Genomic DNA, 27,747 nt, shown 5'->3' with positions numbered 1-27,747 from the left:
CTGGTCCTTTGAATAGCTTGTTGACTCATCGTAAGTCAGTTATTTTTACTTCTGCTCTCATTAAACTCTAAAGCTTCTCCAGGTAGCTTTACCCTAAAACCACTTGTCTTTTGTGTTCCCCCACCACCCAGGCTCAGGAGATGGCCTCCAGCTTTGACCTGAGCAGTCCCCTAAACAACGAGGCCCTGGAGGGCTTTGATGAGATGCGGCTAGAGCTGGACCAGCTGGAGATGCGGGAGAAGCAACTGCAGGAGCGTGTGCAGCAACTGGACAGGGAGAACCAGGAGCTAAGGGCAGCGGTCAGCACGCAGGGGGAGCAGCTACAGGTGGAGAAAGAGAGGGGACACACTGCGGCAGAGGACAACATCCGCCTCATGGGCCTGGTAACCGAGCTCCAGAAGCAGCGCGAGGTCACCCAGGCTACCCAGAACACTGTGAAGGAGCTGCAGATGTGCCTACAGGCCCTGGAGCTGGGTGTGGCCATGAAGGAAGACGGCCACTCACCTCTGCAGCAGCTGGAGGCCATGCTGCAGCCCCTGGCACGGGAGCTCGAGGCTGCACGGGATTCCCTGGGCAAGAAGGATCAGCTTCTAACCAGACTCTCAAACTGGCTGGCCAGGGCTGAGCAGAAGGCAGATCCAGCACTGGACATGGAGTGGCAGCAAGAACACATGCCCACTGACTCGGCCCTGAAGATCAAGGAGCTGGGGGAAAAGCTTCAGGCCCTAGAAAGCGAGGGCACCAAGGTCCAGGAGCTCAACCGGCAGCAGAGTGCCCAGCTGGAGCAGCTGGCCACGGAGCTTCAACTGAAGGAGGAGGCTGTGGCTGGCCTGGAGCGCCAAGCGAAGGAGATCGCCCCACTCCAGGAAGAGCTGTCTGGGAAGGGGCAGGAGGTAGCCCTGCTCCAGCAGCAGCTGCAAGAGTCACTGGCCCACTTGAGCTCCCTGAAGGAGGAGCTGGCAGGGGTAAGACAGGAAGAACAGCGGCGGCGGGAAGAGAAGGAGCTGCTGGAGCAGGAGGCTAGGTCGCAGACCCGGCAGCTACAGCTCCTGGAGACCCAGCTGGCCCAGGCGAATCAGCGTGTGAGCGACCTGGAGGAGCAGAAGAAGCAGCTCATCCAGGACAAGGACCACCTCAACCAGAAGGTGGGCACGTTGGAGCGGCTTGCTGAGCAGCCAAGTGCAGAGCAGCCCGCGATCAGTGAGAGGAGTGAGTCCCCGGGCCCCCTGCACAACACCTTGCAACAGCCCTCTGAGAAGCCCGAGGAGGGGCAGCAGTGCCTGCTGAAGGGACAGATGGACAGTGCTGAGGGGCAGCAGGGCACCCAGGAGGAGGAGCTTCAGCAGGCCAACCGGGAGCTGCAGAAAGAGTTGCAGAACATGGTTGAGCGTAACCAGCTCCTGGAGGGCAAGCTGCAGGCCCTGCAGGCCGATTACCAGGCCCTGCAGCAGCGGGAGGCCGCCATCCAGGGCTCCCTGGCCTCCCTGGAGGCTGAGCAGGCCAGCATCCGGCAGCTGGGTGACCAGATGGAGGCCAGTCTCCTGGCTGTAAGGAAGGCCAAGGAGACCATGAAGGCCCAGGTTGCCGAGAAGGAGGCTGCCCTGCAGAGTAAGGAGGGTGAGTGCCAGCAGCTCCGGAAGGAGGCAGAACAGTGCCGGCAGTTGGCAGAGGCCCAGAGCCAGGAGCTCAGAGCTCTAGAGAGCCAGTGCCACCAGCAGACCCAGCTGATTGAGACCCTCACCACAAAGGAAGGCCAGCAAGGGCTCGGCCCACCCCAAGATGACGCAGTCCAGCTGGCCATATCTCAAGCGCAGCTGGAAATCCATCAGGGGGAGGCCCAGCGGCTGCAGGCTAAGGTGGTAGAGCTCCAGGCCAAGCTCCAAGCAGCCCTAGATGACCAGGACAAGGTGCAGAGCCAGTTGTGTGTGGCTGAGGCAGTTCTGAGGGAGCACAAGACCTTGGTGCAGCAGCTAAAAGAGCAGAATGAAGCCCTCAACAGGACCCACGTCCAGGAGCTGCTGCAGTGCTCAGAGCGGGAAGGGACGCTGCAGGAAGAGAAGGCTGATGAAGCCCAGCAGAGAGAGCAAGAGCTGCAGGCCCTGCGGGAGGCACTGACCCAAGCAAAATGCAGCTCTGAGGAAGCCCAGCTGGAGCACGCTGAACTGCAAGAGCAACTGCACCGGGCTAACACCGACACGGCCGAGCTGGGCATCCAGGTCTGCGCACTGACCGCAGAGAAGGAGCGGGTGGAGGGAGCACTGGCCTGTGCTGCCCAGGAGCTCCGGGACTCCAAAGAGGCAGCTTCGAGGGAGCGAGAGGTCCTGGAGCGCCAAGTGGCCGGGCTGCAGCAGGAAAAGGAGAACTTGCAGGAGAAGCTGAAGGCAGCCGAGGAGGCAGCCAGCTCCCTGCCTGGCCTGCAGGCCCAGCTGGCCCAGGCCGAGCAGCAGGCCCAGAGCCTTCGGGAGGCTGCACAGCAGGAGCATGACACTCTCAAGTTCCAGTTGAGCACTGAGATCATGGACTATCAGAGCAGACTGAAGGTAATCCTAGCTTCCACCATCTGGGGTCCATGAGAGGCTGTCCCTGCAGCCAAGAGACAGGTGAAGGCCACAGAATATACTTGAGGTACAGGCCAACAGGGGCAGTCCCCTCCTGCTGTTATAGCTCCAGGAGCGCCTTCTCTATAGGAACTTGTTAGGGACAGAATACTGGGGAGTGATGCCTTAGCCTACATGTCTAAACTCAAGGCCATGGCAGATGAGATTAGACCACACAGACGTTTTTAAATGAGTAGCCAACATTTAAAGAGCAGGATGTTTACAAATTCAGTTTTGTGGCTTCTTTTGAAATCTCAAGATCTAAAAGCCTTCATCTGCTTTCCTACATGGCAACAGACAGCAGGTGCTTGACAGTGGCTACCCACTTCAAAGCAGCACGCATCCTCTGGTTTCCTCTTGCACTCATATGTGCCAGCCCCATTGGGCATGTTAGTTTCCAAACCCTGCCTTGGCCCCTGGAAACCCCTATAGAGAGCCAGGTCCTGGCTCAGCTCCTGTCTCTGGATCCCAGCTCCTTCAGATGCTCTACCCATAGATGCAGTATAGGGAGCTGACTCCGTTTTTCACTAGGTCCTTGGGACAGACAAGTTTGTGAGGTCAGCAGTTACCATGTGCCCGAGGCTGCTCGAAGAAAACAAAGCCAGGGGGCTTGTCACTAGTCTGTCTGCCTCAAGGCCTCTGCACTCTCAGGCCACTCCTCACCCTCCATTCTTAGGCAGCTCCACGCACCTCCCCAGAAGTGCCTCCCTCCCTAGGGCACTCTGCCCCATGAAGCTCCAGATGAGACTCACAGGCCACATTTTCCCTTCACAGAAATTGAATTCTGAGTTTGAGGACCAAACTAAGTCTCTCTCCTTAGTAAGTCTGAAAGTCTTTTGTTACCAGTAGAGCCTAAAGCTTATTGAGAAGACAGTATGGGAAATGAGCCGTGGCTGGTTTTTTCTTGGGTGATAAGGCTGAAGGTGTCTCAGCATGGGCCCATCTCTCATGATCTCTTTCTCATCCTTTCCAGAGTTCCAGCGAGGAGTGCAAAGGCCTCAGGGCCCAGCTTGAGGAACGAGGTCGGCAGCTGCAGGCCGCCGAGGAGGCTGTGGGCAAGCTGAAGGTGGGCTGTGGCCCCCTGTGGACCTGGCAAGGAGAGATCTGGTTTGGGTTCACTGGACCCAAAGGCTCCTCGTAAGCCCTCCCGTTCCCAAGCTGAAGTCTCCATCAGTTCAGACACCCTGTCATCAGTTCATGAACACCTGAATTTGTGTCCCTACTCCCTGGGCAGGTCTGGCTGAGCTGCCAAGTGAAGGAAGGAGGTTGTCCACCTTGGCCATCTCTGTCACATTCTCTAGCCACTGATTATAAACTGAGCCAGCACAGGGGTGGCATTGGTGCCACAAGTGAATCCTGCTCCCTGCTACTCAACCTCTAGCATCGCTCTTGAGATTCTGTCACCTCTTCAACCACTATGACCAGTTGCAGTTGGTGCTGAGAATTGTGTCACACAAATACACAGTGAGGGTCTTGACCTCTTAAACTTAAAAAACAACAACAAAACCTTTCCCTTTACAAGGGACCGTGCCAGCTGGGGTGGTTAGATGGTCTGTGGCATCTCTGGTGGATTTGTGCATGCTGAGTGTCTTCTCCCTGATGTCCCATTCCAGGCCTCCCAAGCAGACATGGGACAGAAGCTGAGCTGCACCAGCAACCGTCTTTCAGAGTGCCAGGCTGCCATGCTGAAGAAGGACAAGGAGGGGGCTGCCCTGCGGGAGAACCTGGAAAGGTGAGTCACTTAGTCCACCCACAGCATCTGGTGGTTATCAGGGAAGGGGGCGTTTGGCGCAGTCATTTAGAGACTCAGCCACTCATACTAGAATGAGGAAATCCTTTTGCAAGGAAATCCACAAACTCCGAAAATGCAGGTTCCAGAAGTATGCCACAGAGAAGTTAGCTCCTGCTTGCTGCAGCCCGCAAGGAGGACACACTCTAGCCACATGCTTGGGGAAAACTAAGCTGAGCTAAAAGTTATGACATAATAATAATAGGGATAATGATAGTCGACATTTAAATAATGCTTAAAATGTTGCAGGCACCACTTTAACTACTTTGCTTGTTCAAGTTGAATATACTTTATCCAAAATGCTTGGGACCAGAAATCTTTGTGGATTTCAAAACATTTTGGATTAGGAATACTCAACCCATAATTAGCTATTTAATCCTCCTATCCATTCTACGAAGAAGGTATTCTTTTACCCATTTTCTCCATGAAGAGATCAAATGTACCAAGGACCAGGATCAGCTGTCTTCTTGTTGACACAGGGCAGGGCTTGTTGGAACTGGATTGTCACCAGCAAAGACAGGCGTACCCAGTTGTGCTGAGGCTTTGTCCCTCCCTTTTTAGCCATTGCTGACCTCCTGTCACCACTTGCCTTCTAGACTAGGTCCAGGCTCAGTGAGAGAGCCAGAGTGTTTGATGTCCAGTAGCTGGAATGTGCATTTCTTCTCATCTGCTTTTTCCAGTGTTTGGATCCTGTAGGACCCTGGCTACCCTTAGACAAGTCATGTTCTTCTGATGATTTAAATATTTTAAAAAACCTCAACTTTTTAACCTTTTTCCATCCTTTTGTGCTAGTCCGTCCTTCCTTCCTTCCTTCCTTCCTTCCTTCCTTCCTTCCTTCCTTTCAATTGAACTCAGGGGTACTCAACCACGGAGCCTCGTCCCTAGCCCTATTTTGTATGCTTAGCACCTGGATTTTACTGAGGCTGGCTTTGAACTCTTGATTCTCCTGCCTCAGCCTCCCAAGCCGCTGGGATTACAGGCATATGCCTGTAAAGCATTATTGACATAAGGTTTCATTGCAGTTGTCAAAAAATAAACTTCATTTGCTCTTACATTTTATTTGTTTCCAATTTTTAACTTTAAAAATAGAAAAGAAAATAATTAATCTTAAGAAAAAAAATAATAGAACCTCTTGAGTTGGTGGTACTTTTGAAAATGCTGTTAACAGTGGTTATTTGTAAGATCTAAGAGCATTTGTTTTAACTACTCAAGGTTGCACATTCCATCTGCCCAGGATTGGATATTGTTTGGTTTATGTTGTGCTTGTGTACCCATGAGCTCATTTTGGTGGGCAGTGTCTAATAAACAACTCTAACAATTTTACACTGGACATGAGGTTAGGTTAGGTACTAACCAGTCTCTCTACAATGCCCTCTGTTTAAGTGTGCTCTTACGAAGGTCTTGTGGGGCCTGGGAGTTTATAGAGGAAGCTTGGAAACCACCACCATAGGGAGTAGCCAATGGGCCAATTTGGGAAGACACCCTGGTTCAGCCAGTACCCTCTGTCGTACACTGAGAGACTCCAGAGTACTCAGAACAGAGTTCACTGGGCCTTGGACTGCTCTCAGGGGTAGTCCTGCTGACAGCTCAGGGCCATGTCCCATGTGTAGAGTACCAAAGATACCTGAGAGCTAGGGTCTCCTCTGTAGCTACCTCCAGGAAGCTGTGCTTCTCCTTTCTGTCCTGACTCCTGTTTTTCCTGCTCCTCCCTCATCATCACCCCAAGAGCCTTGCCCCTCAGGCCCCTCTTCACCCTTAGTCCCTGTCCGAGACCCAAGGGTTTAGAGTTCAGGTCACTTGAGTTGTTCCTAGCAACTTAAGATCACCTTACCTTCCCAGAATTTCATTTTTGTATTGGAAAGGAGGATAAGAAGAGTCTTTTTCTGGAGTAATTCACAACCTTTGAGCAGACACCAAGGGCTCCCTGCTGTGCAGAAGGAAAGGCTGAAAGGGTAGCAGGATTCCTCATTAGAGGCCAGGGGGACCCCAGAGGCACCAGGAAGTAGAAAGTTGTGGCTAATCAAGAAAACTTACCACTGTCCCTCCACAAGGACCCAGAAGGAACTTGAAAAGGCCACAGTAAAAATCCAAGAGTATTACAACAAACTCTGCCAGGAGGCAAAAGACCGGGAGAGAAATGACCAGAAGATGCTCGCAGACCTGGATGACCTGAACAGAACCAAGAAGTACCTCGAGGAACGGCTGATAGAGCTGCTCAGGTGAGGATCAGCCCAAACACACAGCTGGGGACTTTCTCCAGCCCTTGGTTTTCTTTAAGACATACAACTGCAAAGAACACTTCCATGTTTTTTGCACACCTCCTGTTATTAAGCACTCGTGTGCCTACCGGGTCTGCTTGGGCCCTGGCAGCCTTAGGAGGCTGGATCTCACTGTTCCCACTAGAGCCATCTGGTTTCCATATTGGTATATGATCATTCTCCCACTCTGTGTACCCAGCCACAAGAGTGACAATAAATGATGTTTAGTAATTGATAGGATTTCCCTATTCTCTTCCCCTTGCTGATGAGCTCTTTTCTCCTTCTTTACTGTCCTACTTCCCCCAGCGTCAGGGTATGCTATGCCTACATCTCCTCATTCCTTAGGGATTATAAAATAACGATAGTCAAATTGCATCTCATTTGCAAGGTGGCAAACTGCCTGCACGTTGCAGACTTAAAACTCGGCATCTGTGCCCTCCTAGCTCAGCCATTGTCATGAGGGCTGTGACAGAAAAGCCCAGTGGCATTCCTGATAGCATTCGCATAGTCCAGGATGTGGGTGCCCAGACTTCCGGGAACAGAAAGATCAGATGCTGTGAACCAGCTGGGAGAACAGGGCTAGTCCAGAGAACAAATCTTCTTGCCTTCTGACAATTACAAGTGTCCTGGAATAGGTCAGTCATTTCCAAATTAAGGCTTTTTTTACTTAAGGAAAGAGGTCTGTGGTTGATTTGGGGTTCCCGGCTGGTGATGGAGCCAATTTTTTTTAGGACCCAAGTGGCTCTATTATTATGTCAGCAATTCTGAGACCACATCAGTCCTCAGGATGCTGGCTGGGGTTCCAAATGCGAAAAAGCCAAACTTACCACTTCGGGAACTAGAAGCCCTGAAAATGACCACTAGCAGACATGAGGACATCTCTGCATACATCCCCTGGTGCATCAGGCAGACCTTTCTGAAAAGCCTCACTCTTCCCATGTGACCTCCAACAGTGACCATACCATCAAAGGAAGTTAGCATCTGATCAGATTTTTAAGCTGGGGATTTTGATCTTCACCAGTGATTAGTGGTTATTTGAACAAACCATAACATGAAGGGCTTTGAGCACATTAAGATTCAGCCAGGAAATACGTTCTTCCTTGGCTTACTGCACAGATTTACACATTTACTATCCACGTGCACAGCATGTTTTAGTGTGAACCGCAGGGGTCATCTGCAGTGTTGTTTAGATACCCCAGTGGCAGGTGACCCATGTCAGTTCTGGCTGTTCCTTGAAGTTGGCATGCCTCCTGTTTGCTCCCACATACATGGTGTCAGTAAAGAACCTGCATGTTTGGGTTGACAGAGGAGACCTAGCATGGGAACAGAGGGCATTTATAAGGTGAGAGTGCATTTCCTCCTAGGTCTTGGGAAATTTGACATCAGTCTTCTGAAATGAAGCAAGGATAATTCTCTTATTCTCATGGATTCTTTCTTCTAATGTGATTTTGTCCCAGGGACAAGGATGCTCTCTGGCAGAAGTCAGATGCCCTGGAATTCCAGCAGAAGCTCAGTGCTGAGGAGAGGTGGCTTGGGGACACGGAGGCAAACCACTGCCACGACTGCAAGCGGGAGTTCAGCTGGATGGTGCGACGGCACCACTGCAGGTCAGCAGTGCTCTCAGGCCACCACCGAAACCCTGTTCTGCAGGCCCAGAACCACAGCCAGTGGCCCTGAACAGGGAGTCTGGGACAAGTGTGGGTACCATGGCCAACTCTCTAGGAAGAGCAGGTTTCTTATTGACTTGGGGAAGCAGTTGAGGAGGGTGTATTAGTTGGGGTCCTAGCCAGACACTCAGGAAAGACTTATATACAGGTGTGGACAGGATTAAGGAGCCTCCCAGGGATGTGGCCCATCAGAGACCAGCAACCCTTTGACTGCTCCCACAGGGAGCCAAGAGGAAAGTATTGCTGGAACCCAGCAAGAGCTGGTCCTGAGGCTTCTGAAGGGGAACCTGGGTAGTGCCAGAGGTGCACAGACCTCCAAGGGCCTACAAAAGGTGGCTGAAGATGAAGGGCAGGTTGGAGCTAGGGCAGATGGAGAATAGTCAGCACAGGCCTATGAGCATCTGGTCTCTTAGAGCCTTAGCCCCTGAGCTGTGGAATGCACTCCTGCAGCGTGGTGTCAGGAAAAGAGGGTTTAGCCACACTCTCTCCTGCCTCCTAAGACTTACGGGAGTAAACCATTCTCCCCACCGAACTTGCCAGGATGCCTTTAATGGAGTCTTATGCAGTAGGCTTACATTCGCCCTCTACACCAAGGGCATAGCCAGGTCTAGAGAGCCATGTGGCTCCAAAGCCCAACACAGAGCCCAGTCTGGAGCTGAGCAGATTGTGAAGACCCACAGGGCCTCATCCTCACAGCTCCACCCTGTTTCATTCCCAGGATATGTGGCCGCATCTTCTGTTACTACTGCTGCAACAACTATGTCCTGATCAAGCACAGTGGCAAGAAGGAACGCTGCTGCCGAGCCTGTTTCCGGAAGTTCAATGAAGGCCCTGGCTCTCCTGATAGCACCAGCTCAGGCACTAGCCAGGGAGAGCTCAGTCCCATGTTGTCACCAACCCCAGCTGGGTCCCAGGCCATAGGAAACCAAGGTCAGCTCTTGCCTGCAACATTCTAGGTGTCACCCCTTCCCCATTGTGGTTAATTAGCATTAGCAAGCTCAGTTCAATGTCTTCCAAACCTAGATGTCAAAGAGGCGCTAAAAATATGCCCCACCAATCTTGAGACTTTCTTGTTGATATTGGGATTAAAAAGAGAATACCCTTTTCCTGATATGATTCAGTGTGATTTAACTTGAGATCTAGGTATATATGTACCACCAGTGGAATACATTCCACACTTTGGAAAATTCTGTCCTCCAGAGCCTCAGCCCTGGTATCCATCCTCCCTCCCATAGTAACCGAAGACCATGATGTGTATCTGTGACAGCCCATATCCTTCATACTCTCTCTTAATGACCAAAAAGGATGTATTCTCCTTTGTGTCCTCCACTTAAGCAGTAAAAGGAAGTGAGGATTGGTTCCTTCTGCTTCTACATCAGCACAGCCTAAGAGACCATGCCAGGCTGTCCTGTGGACACCAAAATTTGGATGTAGAGCCCAGTGAGGCAGAGCTGATATGATGAGGGCAGAAGTGGAGGTCATCTCTGCTCTGCCATCACTGCTGTTTGCATTTGAACCTGTGAACTCCTCCTTGACCTAGATGCCGGCCAGCCAGATTTTAGAAATGCTGTTTCTCTTTTGTTTAAGTGGATCATCAAGGAAATTGTCAGGCCTTATTATTTATTAGGTACAGAGAACTGCTCAGGGATGGGAGTTGTAAGTACTTTGCACAACTTTAGTATCTTCTTCAAATCGTTTGCCCATTTCTTAGAATATTGAATTTTGAAAGTCCTCCACATATTCTGGATAAAATTTATTTATCAAATATGTGTTTTACAAATATTTTCTCCTAATCTATAACTTGTTTTTTTTCATTTTTCTTTGAAGAATGGAAGTATCCTTCAAAGAACAGGAATGTATAATTTTGATGATATTCAATTTATCAATATTTTTTATGGATCAATTTTTTTTTTTCTTTTCTTTTGGTGTCATAGCTAGCTTTGCTTAATCCCAAGTATTCAAAGTCTTCTGTTTTCTCCTGGAAGCTTTATAGTTTTCGGTTATATATGTAGGCCAGTGACCTGTTTAGAGTTAAATTTTGTGTATGTTGCAAAGTATAAGTAGAGATTTACTTGTTTCGTTTTGGTTTGGTTTTGGATATAGTTGTCCAGTGGTTCCAACAACATTGGTTGAAAGTCTATTTTTTTTTACACAGAATTACTTTTGCAACTTTGTTAAAAACCAGTTGACCTTACATGTAGATCTGTATCTGGACTTTCTGTTCCATTCCATTTTTCTATCAGTACCGTACTGTTATGGTTGCCATAGTTTTATACGGTATCTTAAAGAGAGGAATGGGTGAGTTCTTCAATTTTATTCTTTATCAAAGTATTGGCTATTGTAGAATTACTGCTTTTCCGTATAAATTCTAGAATGAGTTTGTTAACTTTTACAAGAAAATTCTGATGAGGTTTCAATTAGGATTGCTTTGAATTTACAGATGAGTTTAGAAAGAGCTGACATCTTAATAAAATTGACTTTTCCAATCCATGAACATGATATAGCTTCCTATTTACTTAGGTTTCTGATTTCTCTCAATGAACATCATTTTGGATCCCTGTTGCCTCTTTTATCATCCTTCTTCCAGTCTCAGAGTACAGATTCAGGAATGTAGTTAGGTCTAAGGAAAAAGCCAATCTGTGGGTTCCTTTTTCCAATCCATGCTTTAAATCCTCTATTATACAAACTTGAGATAAGAGGGAAACTGTTCCTTCTAAAGCACAGCAGGGCAGCTTGCATGAACCATTATACTAAATAACTCAGGGGCTTTCCTCACCCCAGTGCACTGGAAGATGTTCCAACAATGACAGAATGACACCACACCAAAGTTCTGAGGTTGCTTATTTTGACTTCTGGCATCCCCCATCTGCTCAGTTTTTTCTTTTCTTATCTTTTTCCACCTCATATTTGCCCTAACATTTTCTATAATATATGCTAGCAAGTGCTTATGGTTGAATAACTGACCCAGTAGCTTCCCTGTAGTGGCCGTCCTATTGAAAGGCCTACAAGGTCAAACACAAGGCCCCTGATTGGAAGCGTAATTCTTGCTGTAGCTCCTTGAGCTGAGGAAAAGTCTGCCACAACTCACAGTGGCTTGGGCAGGAAGGGGTGCTGTGCAGGTCATAATCCTGCTTCCAAGAGGCACAAGCACATACTGCCTGTATCTTACAAAGCAGGGACTCAGTGGCACAGAAATGTGTGTTCTGTCTTGTTTCTTTCCTGAAAACATTTTGATAGGTTTTTCCTTCAAAGTAATGGCCTTAGAGAAGTTAGAAACTGAAATCTTTCTAAGCCCCTATTTTAAAAGTCTCTCAGGCTGTTCATTCAGTCACATCTGCAGCCCCTTTGCTTTTCTAGAATGTCTCATATCTGAATATAAAAGCCATCATTTGAGTGACCATTTAAGGCATGTCCCAGCAGCTTGTTCTGTATAGCTATACACCTCACTTTCCCACAGACCCTTCTCTATCCTGTGTATGATGATTTGTGTGTCTCTTCTGTCCTGCTCTCCCATCCAGGAACAAACTCAGACTTCAGGCCACCAGATGACGCTGTGTTTGACATCATCACAGATGAGGAATTGTGCCAGATCCAGGAATCCGGCTTCTCCTTGCCTGAAACACCCACTGAAACTGACTCTTTTGATCCAAATGTGGCCGAACAGTGAGTAGACGTCACCTCCGTTCCCTGGGTGCTCATTGTGTGCCTGTCCCTTGGACTTTCTTATCAAAAGACCAGGAAAGTAAGACACTGGAAGCCGGATTGGCTGCCTTTGCTAAAGAACAGAGGGTGGAACAGGATGCACATGAAGAGTGCCAGCACTTGGGGAATGGTCAGTGTGGAACCTTGCCAGAGAGTCCTGGGAATGTCTCAGTGGTACCCTGGTCTCGGCATCTTCTCTAAGGCATCTTCCTTGGCTTGGACAACTGTATGTGTCTACTTAGGCAACATATCAGACTGAGTAGCTTAACCCACAGAAATTAACTTCCTCATAGTTCTGGAAGCTGGAAGTCCAAGATGGAAGTACTAGCAGAAATGGTACCTCCTCTCTCCTTGGCTTGAAGATGGCCACCCTCTTGCTGTCCCATCACATGGTTATCTTCTGTATACACACCCCTGGTACCTCCCTGTATCTCCTATCTACTCCTCTTATACTGGATTAGAGCCCACCCTATAGCCTCATTAACTTAATCATCTTTCCCTATCTCCAAACACAGTTAGTCTAAGCTATTGAGGGTTGAGCTTCAGCCTGAGAATTTGAAGCAGAGACACACTGTTAGGCCCATAAAAAGCAACCCAAACATATAAAAAGCAACCCGTGCTATGCTGCCCTTGGCCATGGTTCTGCACCATGCTGACCTTTACAAGCTTTGTTCCCAAGCCCTCAGGCTCCCAGTCCTACTCACCTTACCACCTACCCACCTGGCTCGCCAGCCCATGAAAGCAGAATGTGGCCCAGTACTAGTGGAACAGAATGACCCTGGGGACCACTGGGCCCTGGGGGTTAGGGAGAACATGCAGCCCACACAGTCAGGGAGACTTCAGTGAAAGTGCTCCAAGAAGGAGAGGAAAGGTGCAGAGGGGCAGAATCAGCAGCGATTAGGGACTGTCTTAGACTCAGTAATGGGGGAGCTTTTTCCTTGAGTTATAAAACAGTGAGTTCAGTTCATCTTTGGGAGACACTCTTCAGACTCAGTAACAATGCCACAAGAAAGGAATCTCAGACTTAGCTGCAGTCGTCTTAGGTAGATGTGTTTTCTCAGACATCCTTTAGATAGGCCCAACCCGGGTCCCACAGTCTGACAGCAGCAAAAATAGAGGCAAGTCTGTCAACTTGCAACCTGCAGCGCTCAAGGGAGTTTCCACTCATCTGACCTGACCTGGGCTGTGCCCTCCTGAGCACTGTGAGAGCACTGCAGCTGGCATGGTCAGGGCAGCCCTTGGAGGGACAGAAACATCAGCTGCAGGTGTACTTTGTGCTCACTCTCCCTTTGACCCTCTCATTTTTCTGGTGGAGCTATTTTCCAACAAGGTTTATGAGGAGAGCTTTGCAAGTATTCAGCTTTTATCACCTGTCAAGTCAGTACGTAGTGGGTACGGTGAGCAGAACCAGCAGCCTAGGGGCCCAGGAGGACACCTTTGGCTTGAAAGTGTCTCATTGCCTCCCATAACCTGCATGAGAAGAGATCCCCCTGCAGCTCCCTTTCTCATAACCCCTCACCTTCCCCTTTCCCAGTAGGAACAAAAGCAGAAGGTATTCCGCCTGCTGACAAATATGTATGGTTTTGTTCTTGGGAAATTAGGAACTGTTTCAGGGAAAGGAAACTGCCGGCCAGGATGCCGGAAGCCTCCAAGGCAGATCTGGGACTGTGATGGGAACCTGCAAGCCCTGCCCTTCACCTGTGGGTGAAGAGCTACTCCTTGTCAGCAAAGGCTTGTGTCATGGGGACTTCTTTGTGGGTTAGCTAGAGATATACCCAAGCCTGTCCGGCAGCTTTGCCTTACATTCTTTTCCTTTCTGAGTCTTAAGACCCAGTCAGAAACACCAGGAGTCTGAGAAAGGGTGGGAGGTCTAGATCCCTGGATTTACATGAGCATCCCTGGCAGGAAACCAGGAAGAATAAGCAGATCCAAGATAAGCAGTGGTCCAGGTGGGATTGAGCACCAAGTCCAAACCCTCGGGGAGAAAAAGGCCCTTGGACATGGTGCTGTTGAATGCAATTGTGGAGCCCCTTCCCCGTCTCTGCTGTCCTTACACAGCCTCATTTAGGCCCCTTGCTTAGGAGAAGACATTCCAGTCCCATTTTTCAGTGAGGAAACTGAGGCCTTGGGAGGTTGCATGACTTGTCCTGTCCTCATAAGCATCAGAACTAGACTAGGGGCTCAGAACTCCACATCTCCGTCTGCCCATCAAAATCCTGCCCTTCTCCCCTGCTGCCTGTCCCCTCCTCCACGCATACACACATTGCCGGACTGAGAGGTGGCTTGCCATCCATCCTGGCAGTGATGGAACAAAGAAAGTACCACAGTCAGCTGCACAGGTGGACTTGGCAGTTGTGCCAGGAACTTGTTAAGCAACCTCCCAGAGATCCTCCATACTTGGTTCTGCCCAAATGATAGCATACAAAAGTGCATAGCCCCTCTCCTGTGGTGCACGTGACCAGGTATCCAGCTGTTCTCTGGATTGAGGTGGCAGGCAGAGAAGGAAACCAAGCTCTTGTCAGCTGCTGAATCAGAAGAGGATGTTGGGCAAGAGCCAGCAGGGGCATCAGGCTTTGACCCCCTTCAGCCCCCACTGTGCACAGCCTCCCTTCTTGGCCACTAGATACACAGATTGTGGTACAAAACTTATGCTCTAGAATCAAACACATCTGAACAGGTCCCCGGCCTGCCACCTCCAGGCTTCATGGCCCATAGAAGTGCAGTCCCTGAACTCAGTCCCCTCTCCTGTGCAGAAGAGACTGGAATAGCACCTGCCCATTGGGTTCTTAGGAAGAGTAGATGAGAGTCTTTTATACAAAGGACTGAGCCACGGCCTGTCACCTAGAGCCTTCTCTAGAGGTGAACTGTTTCCCTGAAGTTCAGCACTGATTTGCAGTGTCAGGAGCTGAGCTGTGTGTGTGTCCACTGCTGTGCAAGACCTGAGTACCTTGCACACCACAGCCCCATCATCTTCTTCAAAGGAAGTTTCTCCTCCAGATACCTGGTTGACACGGGAGCTGAAATTTGCCCACAGAGCAAATGAGCCCACAGAGCCTCTTTGCCAGTAATTGCTTCAGAACTAGTGCTCGTGGTCAGAGTGGGGGAACTGTGGTCATCAGCCAGGAGACTGGATGCCTGGTATCTCAGAGACAAAACAAGAACAGGATATGGTTATAAAGCCACCTTGTGCTTGGGTTAACCCAAGATCTCTACCTTCAGACGAGTGCAGAGTTAGCAGGCACCCTGCTGTGTGAGCTGTCACAGGTATTAATCTCTCTGAGCTCATTTTCTCATCTGAAAAATAGGTATGACGGTGTCAGCCTTCCTATCAAATGGTGTTTTTCCTTCTGTGGCCACCATCTTCCCACCAGTGTGCTCACCGAGAACACCTGGCTGGCCAAGGAGCCCCTGACACGGGATCACCTTGTGTTTAGCACATCTCAGATGATGCAGGCCTCTGGCCTCTACTACCTCTCTCTCTGGGGCTGGAGCCATGAATGTTACTACCCCTATAAGCTGGGAGTTTGTTGGGGTGTTGCACATTTTTTACCCTCAGACTCCAAAGACACGCCCAGGGGAGTCTGGATTCCAGTGGATCCTCATCTACCTGGCCTCCTTCCCCCAGTCCCCCTTGCATCCTAGGCCTTTGACACCATGTTCTGCTGTGGGCAGCCAAGGCAGGGAGGAGAAGAGCAGGTCTGAGGTTGAGAGCTGACTTTGCCCTCCCCTGACTCAGGCTCCTCTTCTGTGGAATGGAGACTGTTACAAGAGCATCTTCTGGTTATTGCCAGTGATGACCCAGGTCTACTCTCAAGGGTAGCGTACAAGTACCTAGAGGGGACCAGCGAGTGTCGGAGGAGATAGAGGAATTGAAGGAAGGTTCTGCTGCTGTCCTGGGGACAATCAGACAGCATTTTTCTAAGCTGTGGAAGGACCTGTACAAATGATTTTGCAGGGAGCTTGGGAGAGGACACACTCCAGTAGGTACCCTGTCTCATTTGACTTACTCTGCAGGCAGGCACTCGGTCAGGGAAAGCCCGCGGCCCCAGCAGTCCCCCTCCATTGCCATGCTCATGTTGGCTCACGCATGGCCCTTGGACTGCACTCCATGCCTCATGGCCACCCCAGGAGTAGGTACTCTTCTCGGCCAATTGTGTGAATGGTGAACCAAGCCTTGGGGATGCTGCGTGACTTGGCCAGGGGTGCCCAGGAGGGAGCATTGCCCAGCACTGGCTGAGCGCCCAAGCCCTGCTTCTCTCTTCCAAGACACCGTCAAGGAAGCTGGAGACTGTCTAGTGGCCGCTCTGTCAGAAGTGTTCCTCATTAAGATAAATGCACAAAGGGGGATGACCAAAACTCCCCCTTGAAAGCCCATTAGAGGATAAAAGTCAGCCTTGCCACCCTGCAGAGTGCAGACTTGGTTGTTTGAGGAAGCGCTTGGTCCATGTGGCCTGAGTGTAATTAGGAAGTTCTCCTCATGGATGCATATGGCATGTTTATGAAACAGAGCATGGAATCACGTGGGCCTTTCAAGGCCTGGCCTGTGCTCAGCTGAACCACCCCTCGGGAGGCACACTGCTGATGTAGAAAGCTTCCATTCTGCTTCAATAGGTCTCATAAGAAAGAATAACTACTTCTGGCTTGGGGGTACTCTTACCCATGAATGCAAACTGTGCCAGGGCTTTGCTTTTATTATCTCAAGTCCCCCTCATACCATCCCTGAGAGGTAGGTGCTGTTAAGATCCATGCCTCACCAAAAAGAAAGACGTAGGTGGGCAGAAGTTAGGATTTGCTTAGGGTCTTGTCAGCTGGTGAACATCAGGGATTTAGCTCTGACCTGTTGTCTGTCTGACTCCCAGACCACATGGTTGAGCTAGTCTGGCCTCCCTTACCTCCTGGGGGACTCCACTTAGCTGTTACAAATGATTCTCCGCATTTTGGCCAGTGATTTGAGGGATGCGTACACCCAACAATTACCTTTAACTTGTTTATTAGATTGTCAGGATGTAATGAACTTTTGTAAAGTCTGACATTTAAAACTCTCTCATCCTGTGGCTGTATTATAGAAGTTGAACAGAGGTACCCCTCATTTTGGGCAGGAGGCTAGAAACCACAGTGAAAGAGCAGGGTTATTACCATTGATGTGTTCATTTCCTTCATAGACATTGCCCCAGAAGCTTGCAGTTTTAACTTATTTCTTGTGTTCTGAGCCTAGAAGTAACTGGGTTTTTTAAAAATATATTTTCATACATCTTGTGTATTTTTTTATTTGTTCCTTTTAGTTATACATGATAGTAGAATGTAATTTGACATACATACATGGAGTATAACTACCCATTCTTGTGGCTATACATGATGTGGAGTTACATTAGTTGTAATTTCATATATGAACATAGGAAAGTTATGTCCGATTCATTCTACTGTCTTTCCCATTCCCATCCCCTCTCCATTCCCAACCTCCCCACACCCCCCCACCCCCATCCAATCCAGTGAACTTACGCTCCTCCCTCCCAGTAACTGTTTTTTGTGTGTTCAAACACCAGCATTAAAGTTGAATGCTCCTACAGGTAAAAGTAGTTTGAAGACTAAGGTTTTTATTTCTGGTCATGAAACTGATACGTCGTTGATGTGTGTGGGTGTGTGCGTGCACATTTGTATATCTGCATGCGGCAGGTCTTTGATAAATTCCCTTTTTTAAATGAGTGAAGCCACCGAAGGGTCCACTCCAAAAGTGATGCTTAGATTTGTTCTAGTCTTAAGATGTTTTGCACCTTCTTCTAGCATGTTCATGGACCAGTGGAATTTTCAGCCAAGTCTAATTTAGGTTCACATATAGTCTCCAGGGCTGGTCCTCCCAGGATTAGTCAGAGAGAACCTAAGCATCATCTATGCAAAAGTCAAAACCCAAGGTGTGGCAGACATTGTCCTCATTCCTGTTTGGTGCCTGGTGATTGAGGTCTGAGCCACATAGACCTCACTTGTCTTCAAGGCCACTCCCATCTCCACTCCTTGCCCAGTGGTTAGAAGAGTCTTCTGTACTTGGGAGCCAGCATATCACCTTCCACCAACAGCTTTGTTGTCTGTGCTCCCTCTTCAGCCTTCAGCCCCAGTCACAGTAATGACAAACCTGAGACCCTAAGATCCTCTCCCCTTGGCTTCAGTGTTCTTGGGGATGAAGAAGTCCTTAAAAATTGTAGCCCCCCACACACTTTGAGCATCAGGCCTGGGTCTTAAGAAGAGAGCAGGGTATGTCCATGTCTACAGAGCATTGCATGCCAGCCACCATATCTGATATCTTCTCTGTGAGAATGCAGATGCTATAAACAAAGCCTCCCTCATCAGTTCCAGAGGACATAGCCATGCTCCTGCCAATTCCAGAGCAGTTTCTCCAAGTCCAGCAAGGCCAACAGCTAGAACATGCTGATGGCCTCTACATTGTGAGAGGTAGAACAACTCTTGGAACTGTCCTCAGAAGACTTCCACTGACTTGAGACTCTCAGGCAAGGGAGACAGCCAATATCCTTCACAAGTTTCCGGAAGTTCTTCCGAAACTTGAGGCCAACGAAGGCATAGAGCACAGGGTTAAGGCAGGCCCGCAGGTATGCAATGGCCTCTGTCACCATGATGGCATAGTCAAAGCTGGTCATGGCATAGTACTCCCAGCTCGTACTGCGAATAAGCTTGACAAGATTGAAGGGTGTCTGGGTGAGCAGGAACACGGCCACCACGAGGAAGATGATCTTTAGAGATTTGTGCTTCCGGAAACCTCGAGCATGAAGCAGAGTCTTGATGATGACGGAGTAGCAAATGATCATGGCAAGCAGTGGCAGGAAGAACCCCAGAGACATCTGGGAGGCAAGAACCATGGTGGAAATCTCTTCATCATGGTAGCCGCAGATGACCTTGTCGAGATGTAGGACGTTGCTATAGATGATCTGTGGCAAGGAAACCAGCAGGGAGACTACCCAGATAATCAAGCAGATGACCTTGCCACAGGTCATCCGCTTGGCCTGCTGGTTGTAAGCCTTGGTGGCCTGAACCACAGCGATGAAGCGATCCACGGTGATGCAGGTGAGGGTGAGCATGGACGTGTAGAAGTTAATCGTGTATACGCCCCGGAGGGTCTTGCACATGACCTGGCCGAAGACCCACTCATGGAAGCCTGCGTAGGCCCAGAAGGGCAGAGTGCAGACAAACACTAGGTCAGCCAGGGGCAGGTTCACCAAGAATACATCTGTCAGGCTCTTCAGCTTCTGGTAGAAAATGTACACGACCAGCACCAGGGAGTTCCCCACCAGGCCAGAGATGAACACTGCCGCATACACACAGGGCAGGAAGATCTTTCTGAACTGCAGGAAGCCCTCGTGCACCTTGCTACTGTCGCTGGAGGTGTTGAAGAGCATGGGATCTGAGTAATCATACTCCTCCATGGTGTCGACTCTGAGGTTCTCCTGTGAGTGAAAACCCAGGAATTACATTTGGAACTGAGAATGGCACTCCTGTCTCACCACTGCCCCCTGTAGGTACAAGTAGGCATCACCCCCTAGTGTTCTGCCTGGTAACAGCAAAGTCAAGCATACTGCAGGTGACCAGTTCCTAGGGGAAGCTGTTCAGACCAGATGAGGAACATTTTGTTAACCCTAGAATTCTCAGGATCTCACCCAGCTAGTCCCCACACATATCCCATAAAACCCTGCCCTCAGTGGTTTCGAAAACAAAAACCACCATGCATTCCAGTAGGTACAGGCCCCTTTGCTCCGCACGAGGGGGCCTGTCCTCATCCACCCAGGCCTCACAGCAGCTGTCTGCCCATCCTCTGCCCCATTTGCGAAATTTCTGAAGCTCAAGTAAGTGAGGTTCTCCTGTCAGGAAACTTCTGGTGACCAGAGATGTTTGGGGATGACAAGGACTTCTGTCAGGGTGGGAAGTCCTTCCTGCTTACATCTCCTTAAAAGGGTGACAGGTGGAAAAGGAAGGCACTGGAAAAGCTCACACTGCCCAGTACCTCGGCTGAGCTGGCTTCATGACCAGAGAGTTGGGTGGCTGTCCTCACTCTCCAACCAGATTTTCCCCATATCATCTGTCACAGTTCATGACAGCCACCATCAGAGACCTTTCCTGAAGACTTTTTAATCTTTAGGAATCTCTTTAAAGGTGGATATCTTGGGGAAGGGCCATGCCTTAGTGTCTAAGATTAGTATTTTTGGTCTTCTTTCACAAATGGAAGACCCAATTGAAATGGGCGCCAGCTGGGTGTACCCTAGCAGTGAGACTTTCTTGCCTGGGGCTCCATGCCTACAGCGCACTCACTTCCGTCTGACCCTTGTTTGCCCTATGGCCCTGCTAAGGACATGAGTGATGTAACCTGTGGTTGGGCTAAAGAGTGCCAGGCCAGCCTAGCCACTTTAGCCCTTTAGCCCTTGCCAGCTCATTCCAGTGACCCAGGTTCATAACCCTCCAGCTCCTCCAGAAGATGTCTTAAGAAGAGCAGGTATTTGGACAGAGCCCCTTGCAGGGTTCAGCACAGTCAAAAACCCGAGAGGCCAGATGACAACATATAAAGGTGAGGCCATCTCCCCTCTTTAATCCAGTGGAGATACTTCTTTTCCTATATACAATTGAGTCCGATTGGAAGCAGCGCACCCTGGTGCTCCTGTGGACTCCATCTTTCCTGGGGCCAGAAGTGCCTTTTCCCCCCTTCAAAGGACAGCATTGTTCAGTAAATAGTCCCCATACCTAGACTACAGAAGGTCAGATCTCTAAGGATGATAGGTGAACCAGTAGGTATCCTGCCAAAAAGCTTTCTCGAGTACTAACTTAAGTAGGTCAGATGGTGATCTGTGTGTGTTATTGCTTCATTGGGGACAAAAACTTTTTTTTTTACTCATTTAAAGTAAGAAACAGGTAGCTCTCCTTATCTTGAGGGTATGGTCTAACTCCTTATTACATAATTTATTCTTGTCTTCTTTTATCCTCTTCCGGCTTTTGCTGGATCTTTACACTGGCACTACACATTTACTCAAAGGACCTGAACAAATATCTGTGTGATAATTGGTAAACTTGAGTATAATGCTGGCAGACGGGGACTGGACAGCTCTGTGCAGATAGAATATTAAAAATCACTGCCCCTAGAGGAAAAGTCACAAGCATCCATTTCTTTATCTTCGGTAATCAAAATCTTATGTTGATTTCTGAAAATTAAAGTAACTTAGAAATAATATAAAAAGACTAGTAATAAATAAATGATCATTACAATTCAGACATAGGATATGACCAAAATGTTTTAAAAGTACCTTCAATTGTTTGGGGAAAAAAATGCATTTACGTGTTCAGAACAGTGTAAACACAAAGTAAATATGAAAAAATTATTAGTTAATATGAAAAATTTATTAGTTAAAATGAAAAAAATTATTAGCTATAACTGTTACAACAAATAGGTGGCAAAAAAATTATTTTATTCTGATTCTTCACCTTTTTTATTCATAAACCCCTTTAAAATTTCAGGGAAGCTATAGATCTTTCCTCAGAAATAATATATACACACACCTGCAATTCTAGAAGTTCGTGAGCCCCATATTTTGTGGACCCTTGATTGACAATCTATGATAGGTGATAAACTTTATAATTGTGATTTTTATTTTTTTTAAATTGAAAAATAACCACATTTTATCATCAGTTTGCCTCCAGCTGGTAAAATTGTGAATGACTTAGTTCCTTTCGTCCTTTATATTTTTCTATAGTAGCCAAAGTTTCTACAGTGGCATATTGTTTTATACTGAAAAAAAAAAAAAAACAGTAATCTGGAATAACAGCTTGTTTTATAAAATGCAAAAGAAATGAAAGGAAGACAGAGATTATTCAGTGAACAAATATGGACAGTAACGAGACTCTCTTTACCTCCCTGGTGTCTGTTTACACCAGTCCGAGCAGTCCTCTCAGCTTATGGGCACCTACTGTGTGCCCAGAACCAAGAGTCAGTAGTTTCACATTTCTCTAATTTAATCCTCAGAGCAGCAAACGGCATCAGTGGAATGAGAACCAAGCACAGATGAACCCCGTAGCCTGGCCATTTTGCTCTGTGCCCTGCTGCAGGCAGGAGTCTGAGAACCCCAACCTGCTTAAGGTTATCCCCCTTCTCACTATAAAGAAAAAGACAAATGACTCACCAGCACAAGTGCCCTGTCAGTTTGTTCTAGAGATGAGCTTGCTCACCAAGCAAGATCTGTCTCTACTCCTCCGTGATGTGGTCTGTGTTTCCGTTGCACATTTAAGCGCTCTTGGCTGGTAATTTAGAGTTCCACCCCTACCTCCATCCTACAGGTCAGAATATGCATGGCCAGCCTGCACATGTAATTTGGGGGTCAAAGATAAACACGAATCTGATGCCTCACACCTCTTCCTGTTTTGACACTCAAGCCTTCACCAGGACCTGAGGGGCAGGTACTTGTGAACTAAAGGCAAGCAGTTAAGTTTGGTCGTGTCAATCCACGAAAGAGGGTGATATTTGTCCCTTCACATTATTTCATTCCCTAACCACACATCTCTTTGGAACAGTTTGGGTCAGGACCAATGTTAAGTCCATGCTGTGGGCTGATCTGTATGTGTACACAGAGCTCCAACCAGCAGCCCTGTAGAGTGGTATTATCCCCATTTTTTAAATTGCTGTTTGTTCTAATTAGTTATACATGACAGAAGAATGCATTTGGATTTATTGTACACAAATGGAGCACAACTTTTCATTTCTCTGGTTGTACATGATATAGAGTCACTCCATTCATACAATCATACACGTATCTTGGGTAATGATAATAGGCAAAAACGCTATATAAAGTGAAACTGGAACCAAAATTGTAGCCCCTGGTACACACAGCTAGTAACTGGTAATTCAAAGAGCCAAACTCAGGTTTCAGTCAATGCTTAACCAGTGGCCCAGAGCTGTTAGGGTGCCACTGCCAGGATCCAGGGGTGAGGCATTACTGCTCTTGGGAGGAGAGGTTAGCTGTAAGGCTCTGGTGGGTGGCAAGGGCTGTGGAGGATGAGTTCATGGCTAAGACTTCTGGCTGGTGGCTCTGCCAGAATGTCTGGTACAGCCCTGTCTCAACCACAACACACAGGCCCCCCGGGGGCAGGCAGTGCCCACCCACCAAGCTAACCTGCATGAACTCGCTGGTTTAATGGTGCTACCCTCTACACACCTGGAGTCCCCCAGATGTTGGCATCTTGACCTCAGCACATGTCGAGTTCATTCCTGTGGTCCAGTATTACTGACCCTTTTAGGAAATCAAACCTAGAAGACAGGAATGGAAGAAATATCTTCCTGGGTCTCATTCTCCACCAGCTCCAGGGGATGAAGGAAGTAGGAAGAGGTGTGGGCTCCCTTTCTGCCACCCCACAAGATTGGTGCTGTCCTGCCCAGCAAAACTGATGGCTCTTCCTGAGGGTGGATGTCAGGAATTAGAAGTAGAAACCAGTAGCAACCTCAGAATCCAGAAACTAACACTCAATTTACTGTGAACCAGTAAAATTGTGCACTGTGCTGGATGTTTCCCTTGAACAACTGTCTAATCCTAGTCACTTCCTAATCATTTACAGATGAATAAATGGAAGATTAGAGTTAACAAGAACATACATGTCCCTAAGAATCACCTAGCCTGTGCTTCTTAACCTGATCTTTCTGAGTATGAAACTGTCCCAGGAAGCCCCAGTTAAAGATCTGCAGACCTCTAGTTGGGTTTTCAGGCTTTGTATGAATTAACTAATTCAAATTGTCCTTTCCACCAAAGTACAAATGAGTGAAATGTTCTTTCAGGGCAAGAACCAAGAGGCCACGTGAATGCAGGGAACAGTGGACAAATGAATAAATGAAAGTGCTGAGCAAAATACTGCAGGGGAGATGAACCAAAGTCCCCATCTTTCCAAAAGGACTTTTAGGGCAGGATAGCCTTTAGAGTAAGACTGCCTAACGCTGGAATCTTTAAGCTGTGAGAGATTAGTTTTTTTCCAGGGACAAGTCAGCTATGCCAGGGTGGTGTTAGAATGACCAGAGCCTTGTCAAACCTGTTTGGCTGCCTGTGCTCATGAGAGAATCACTCATGTCATGGGGAAGAATGGAGGCCTGTCCCCAGTGCCCTCCATGATCATGCATGCATGCCCACAAGTGTTGGGGGGGCACATATATTTGAGAAAGCATGGCACATTGCCTCTAATGGCAAGTTCTGGGTAGCATAGAAGACTGCAACTGAAAAAGAACCAAGCTACTCGCAGTCTGAGGGCCAAAGTTTAGTTCAAAACCACTTTACAAAATGCCTTTTATTATTTGCAGTACTTATTGTACCAAGGGCATTACTTTTCTCTGAAACAAACCTCTCAACTCCAGGGTTAGTACCCAGTCGTATACATCTTAGATTTACCATGAATTATTGAACATCTTCTAAGAATAATTGGGGGGAGAATAAAAGGGAAGTAACAGACATCCCTGCTGCAGATTTAACACTGTTAACTTGCTCATTTTTTCAGGATACCTGGCATTCTCAAGTCAGAGCTGTGGGGTGCCACTGCCAGAATCCAGGGGTGAAGCATTACTGCTCTTGGGAGGAGAGTCTAGCTATAAAGCACTGGTGGCTGGCAGGGCTACGGAGGATGAGTTCATGGCTAAGATCCCCAGACTGGTGCCTTGATCAGTGGCATCTGGCACTGGTCATGAGGATGGGCTGCAGGTTTGCATGTTGTGGTCAGACCATAGGCCCCAAATCATCAGGATCATCAGGACTCGAGATACTGAAAGTGTTCTCTTGGTTTTTAAGCAAAAAAGGAAGCCAGTGACTAAATGGAAAACTACTAGGAATTTTCTTTATAATGAAACTGACAAAATAATTTAATAAGACAGTAGTAGTAAAATAAATTCAATAGAAAAATATAAAGAAGTACCCCACATACCAGAGTGTGGTTCAAGCCAGCCTTCCACACCTGCACTAGTCAGCATAGCTGTCTGCCATCATGGACATGCCCTCTACTGCACTGTCCAATGCAGTGGCCACCAGCTGTGGGGTGATTGAGTGCTCAACGAGTGGCTAGTGCAGCCTAGGAACCAAGTTTTTCATTTTCTTTGGTTCTGATGAGCGTAACTACTGGCTGCTCTATTGGACAGTGCAGGGCTGGCCTGAAGACCTCTCCAGTTCACAGGTGACTGTTCACAGAGGGAGGCAACCAGAGGGACTGGAAGAGTGTGCAGAATCGGGCAGAGCAACACTCCTAACCATGCAGGGCTCAGCAGGACAGAGGGCAATTGATGGAGCCCTCTGAGGAAGATCATCAGCAAGACTCTGGGGCTGCTGGGTGTTCCTTAGCCTAGCCAGACTGTAAACAGGCAGAGATTCTGCTTTCCAGGCTGTATGCAGGGTTGAAATTGTATAATAATTCAATAAAAAACAGGCTGAGGCATTTTGATTTGTGACAGATTCCAGCAGGAGGGACCCCACCATAACACCTCACCCCAGAGAGGTGGCCTCTTGGACCGCATTGCATTGTGGGGGCAGTCTCAGCTCCTGCCTTGTGTGTACTCCCCACTTGATTCCTAGTGGGTTCTAAAGGGAAAGCTTGGTTGCATCCTCCCTTGAGAGCATTTGGTGTAGGAGAAAAACCTTATGCTGAGGCACATTACACAGGCATTTATTGAGCTCAGGCTCTTTGTGCAGCAAGTTGCACAGGAATACCAGCTGACCACCCCCAGAGAGATGAGCAAGTCATTAGACTGCTGTGCTTGTGCCAGAGAGGAAACTCAGCAGGAAATGGTGGCATGTTATCAGCAGTAGGAAGCCACCATATCTTACAGGAAGCCCCACAGCAAGGGGAGAAGGAAAGACTTGCAAGCAGTTAAGTCCATCCGGCTTCTTTTCTAAAAAACAAGCTCAACAGTAAGAAAAGCAAATGGCTATAGTAGGAGATAGGGCGCCCTCTGGTGGTGTTACATGTTCACCATCCTCAAACTTGATCCCTTGACCACCGCTAACAGAGTTGCCATATCCCACAGTAGTGGGTTTTACACAGCCACTCAGATGTATACGTATGGTTACATAAAGTTAAAACAGGCGCCTCATAAAACAACAGTTATCCTTCCAACATGCAATGTGCTATTGAATTCAGGTTTCCTATTTTATTTGGTTGATTTTTATGTTGGTCATGACCTATTAAATTAATAGCCCACGCAATGGATCATGACTCACATGAAAATGCATTGGAAAGGAAATTCTCTGCCTTTAATATTACCTTTGAGACCACCCCCACCCCCATCCACACTTGTGCAGGAGCTCAGCCAAGGCCAGCAAGGTCTTGGGAACCTACCCTGTGAATCAGCTATTTGCATGGCAGATAATCAGTCATTGGGTGTCACAGGGTGGTCAGAGAGGAGGGTGATGAAGGAAGTGAGAGAATAATAAATTAGGATGATGTTTTACCCCAAATGCAGGAAAACTGGGAAGGCCCACCACAGTTTTCTCTCATCCTATGTTATTTAACTCTTTTTTTTTTTTTTTTTTTTTGGTATTTGCTCTTTGGAAAAGTATGAAAGCAAATGAAAAGAGACAGCTTGAGTGGCCTCAGGCCTGTCTGCTCTGCTCTGGGCCTCAGCTTTTCCACCTGAGAATTGGGGTGGCACTAGGTGTCCTCTTGAGCTGCTCCCCTCCCAAGCTCCTGTTCTGTGACTGTGTGTATCCTGGGGTGGCGGAGTGGAGATATGGAAGCCAGTACTTGGAAAAGCAAGAGGAGGAGGTATTCAGCAGGGAAGAGTTTAGAAACAGGTCCCCAGCCAGGGTGGGAAGGAAGCAACAAGTGACAAGGCTGCCCAGGGAGGCAGCAGGTGCTGCAGGACATGTTCAGAGCAGGAGGCAACCCCCAGCAGCCCTCCAGCTGGGCAGCAGACAGGCACAAGGTGGGGACACAGGAGCTACATGGTGGAAACATCAACAGCTGCACCTGAGATGAGGGGACCTGACTCACTGGTGGTGGCCAGCATTTGGTGGAAACCAAATCTTGGAGGACACTGGCCTCTACCTGTGAGACGCTGGACCTCCTCCAGCATAGATAGGCTTTGTAAATTTGTAGCAAGTCATCTGCTTTTATGCCTGAGAAATCCTATTAGGTCAAAATGGCTACAGGGGGCCTTGGTATGAATCTGCTAAGCCAGCATCTGACACTTAGGGTCTTCCTCCTTCAGGAATCTGTCCCTGGTTCTTGACTTTCATGAAGGCATTCCCTCTTGTCTTTTTCTCCTGAAAGTACTCACTAATGATTTACAGGTCCCTTGGACATTTCCTAGCAAGTAGCCTTTGATTTCTTGGGTCCCTGCAAATGTCAGGGGTTGAACTGCTGTGGTTGGGTCCTACATAGCAGGGGAAACACAGCTGTGGATCCTGCTTTGGGGGAGCATGTGGTCTAGGGAAGATAAGACTCCAAAAAAGGGAAGTAAGGCACCATGGGGCCAAGGCTGTGATATATGTGTGCACTGGGGAGGAGGGGATGGCAGATGCTATCATGTTATAAGCACCTACAGCAAAGCCACCTGTCACCTCCCCCATATTCTTGGTGCCGTGCTGCTGCTGCAGATATACCAAGTGTCTGTCCTTGCATCTGTTCTTGTGCCCCAGAGATGAACCAATGCAGGTTTCTCCAATCATGGGCCAGCACTGAAGAGTCAGGAATCAGTGGTACTGGTCACATGGGCCTGTGGGGAAGTCCCT

At 48.3% G+C, this 27,747-nt stretch overlaps 2 protein-coding genes across 5 annotated transcripts in view; one reads left to right on the top strand and one right to left on the bottom strand.

The window, feature by feature from the left end:
- Positions 1–27,747, top strand: part of Fyco1 (FYVE and coiled-coil domain autophagy adaptor 1) — a 75,613-nt gene that overhangs the window by 25,051 nt on the left and 22,815 nt on the right. For all 4 annotated transcript variants that reach the window (XM_046437520.2, XM_058576760.1, XM_046437521.2 and 1 more), the window contains 7 exons: positions 132–2,540; positions 3,571–3,663; positions 4,211–4,329; positions 6,438–6,605; positions 8,102–8,251; positions 9,030–9,241; positions 11,830–11,974. In XM_046437520.2, the coding sequence (XP_046293476.1) occupies positions 132–2,540; positions 3,571–3,663; positions 4,211–4,329; positions 6,438–6,605; positions 8,102–8,251; positions 9,030–9,241; positions 11,830–11,974 (3,296 nt within the window). The remainder of the gene's footprint in view (positions 1–131; positions 2,541–3,570; positions 3,664–4,210; positions 4,330–6,437; positions 6,606–8,101; positions 8,252–9,029; positions 9,242–11,829; positions 11,975–27,747) is intronic.
- Positions 17,265–22,429, bottom strand: Cxcr6 (C-X-C motif chemokine receptor 6). The gene is made up of 2 exons (XM_046437522.2): positions 22,180–22,429; positions 17,265–19,464 (listed from the first exon to the last, which is right to left on the bottom strand). Exon 2 carries the CDS (start codon positions 19,441–19,443, stop codon positions 18,424–18,426), a length of 1,020 nt encoding a protein of 339 aa, XP_046293478.1. The 5' UTR covers positions 19,444–19,464; positions 22,180–22,429; the 3' UTR covers positions 17,265–18,423.

Source organism: Marmota monax, unplaced genomic scaffold (assembly GCF_021218885.2).
Source record: "Marmota monax isolate L192 unplaced genomic scaffold, Marmota_monax_Labrador192_F-V1.1 WCK01_AAM20220418_F8-fsc00021, whole genome shotgun sequence".
NCBI classification, from domain to species: Eukaryota; Metazoa; Chordata; class Mammalia; order Rodentia; family Sciuridae; genus Marmota; species Marmota monax.
Note: the sequence above shows the minus strand (reverse complement) of the source record. Positions and strands in the feature narration are given on the sequence as shown.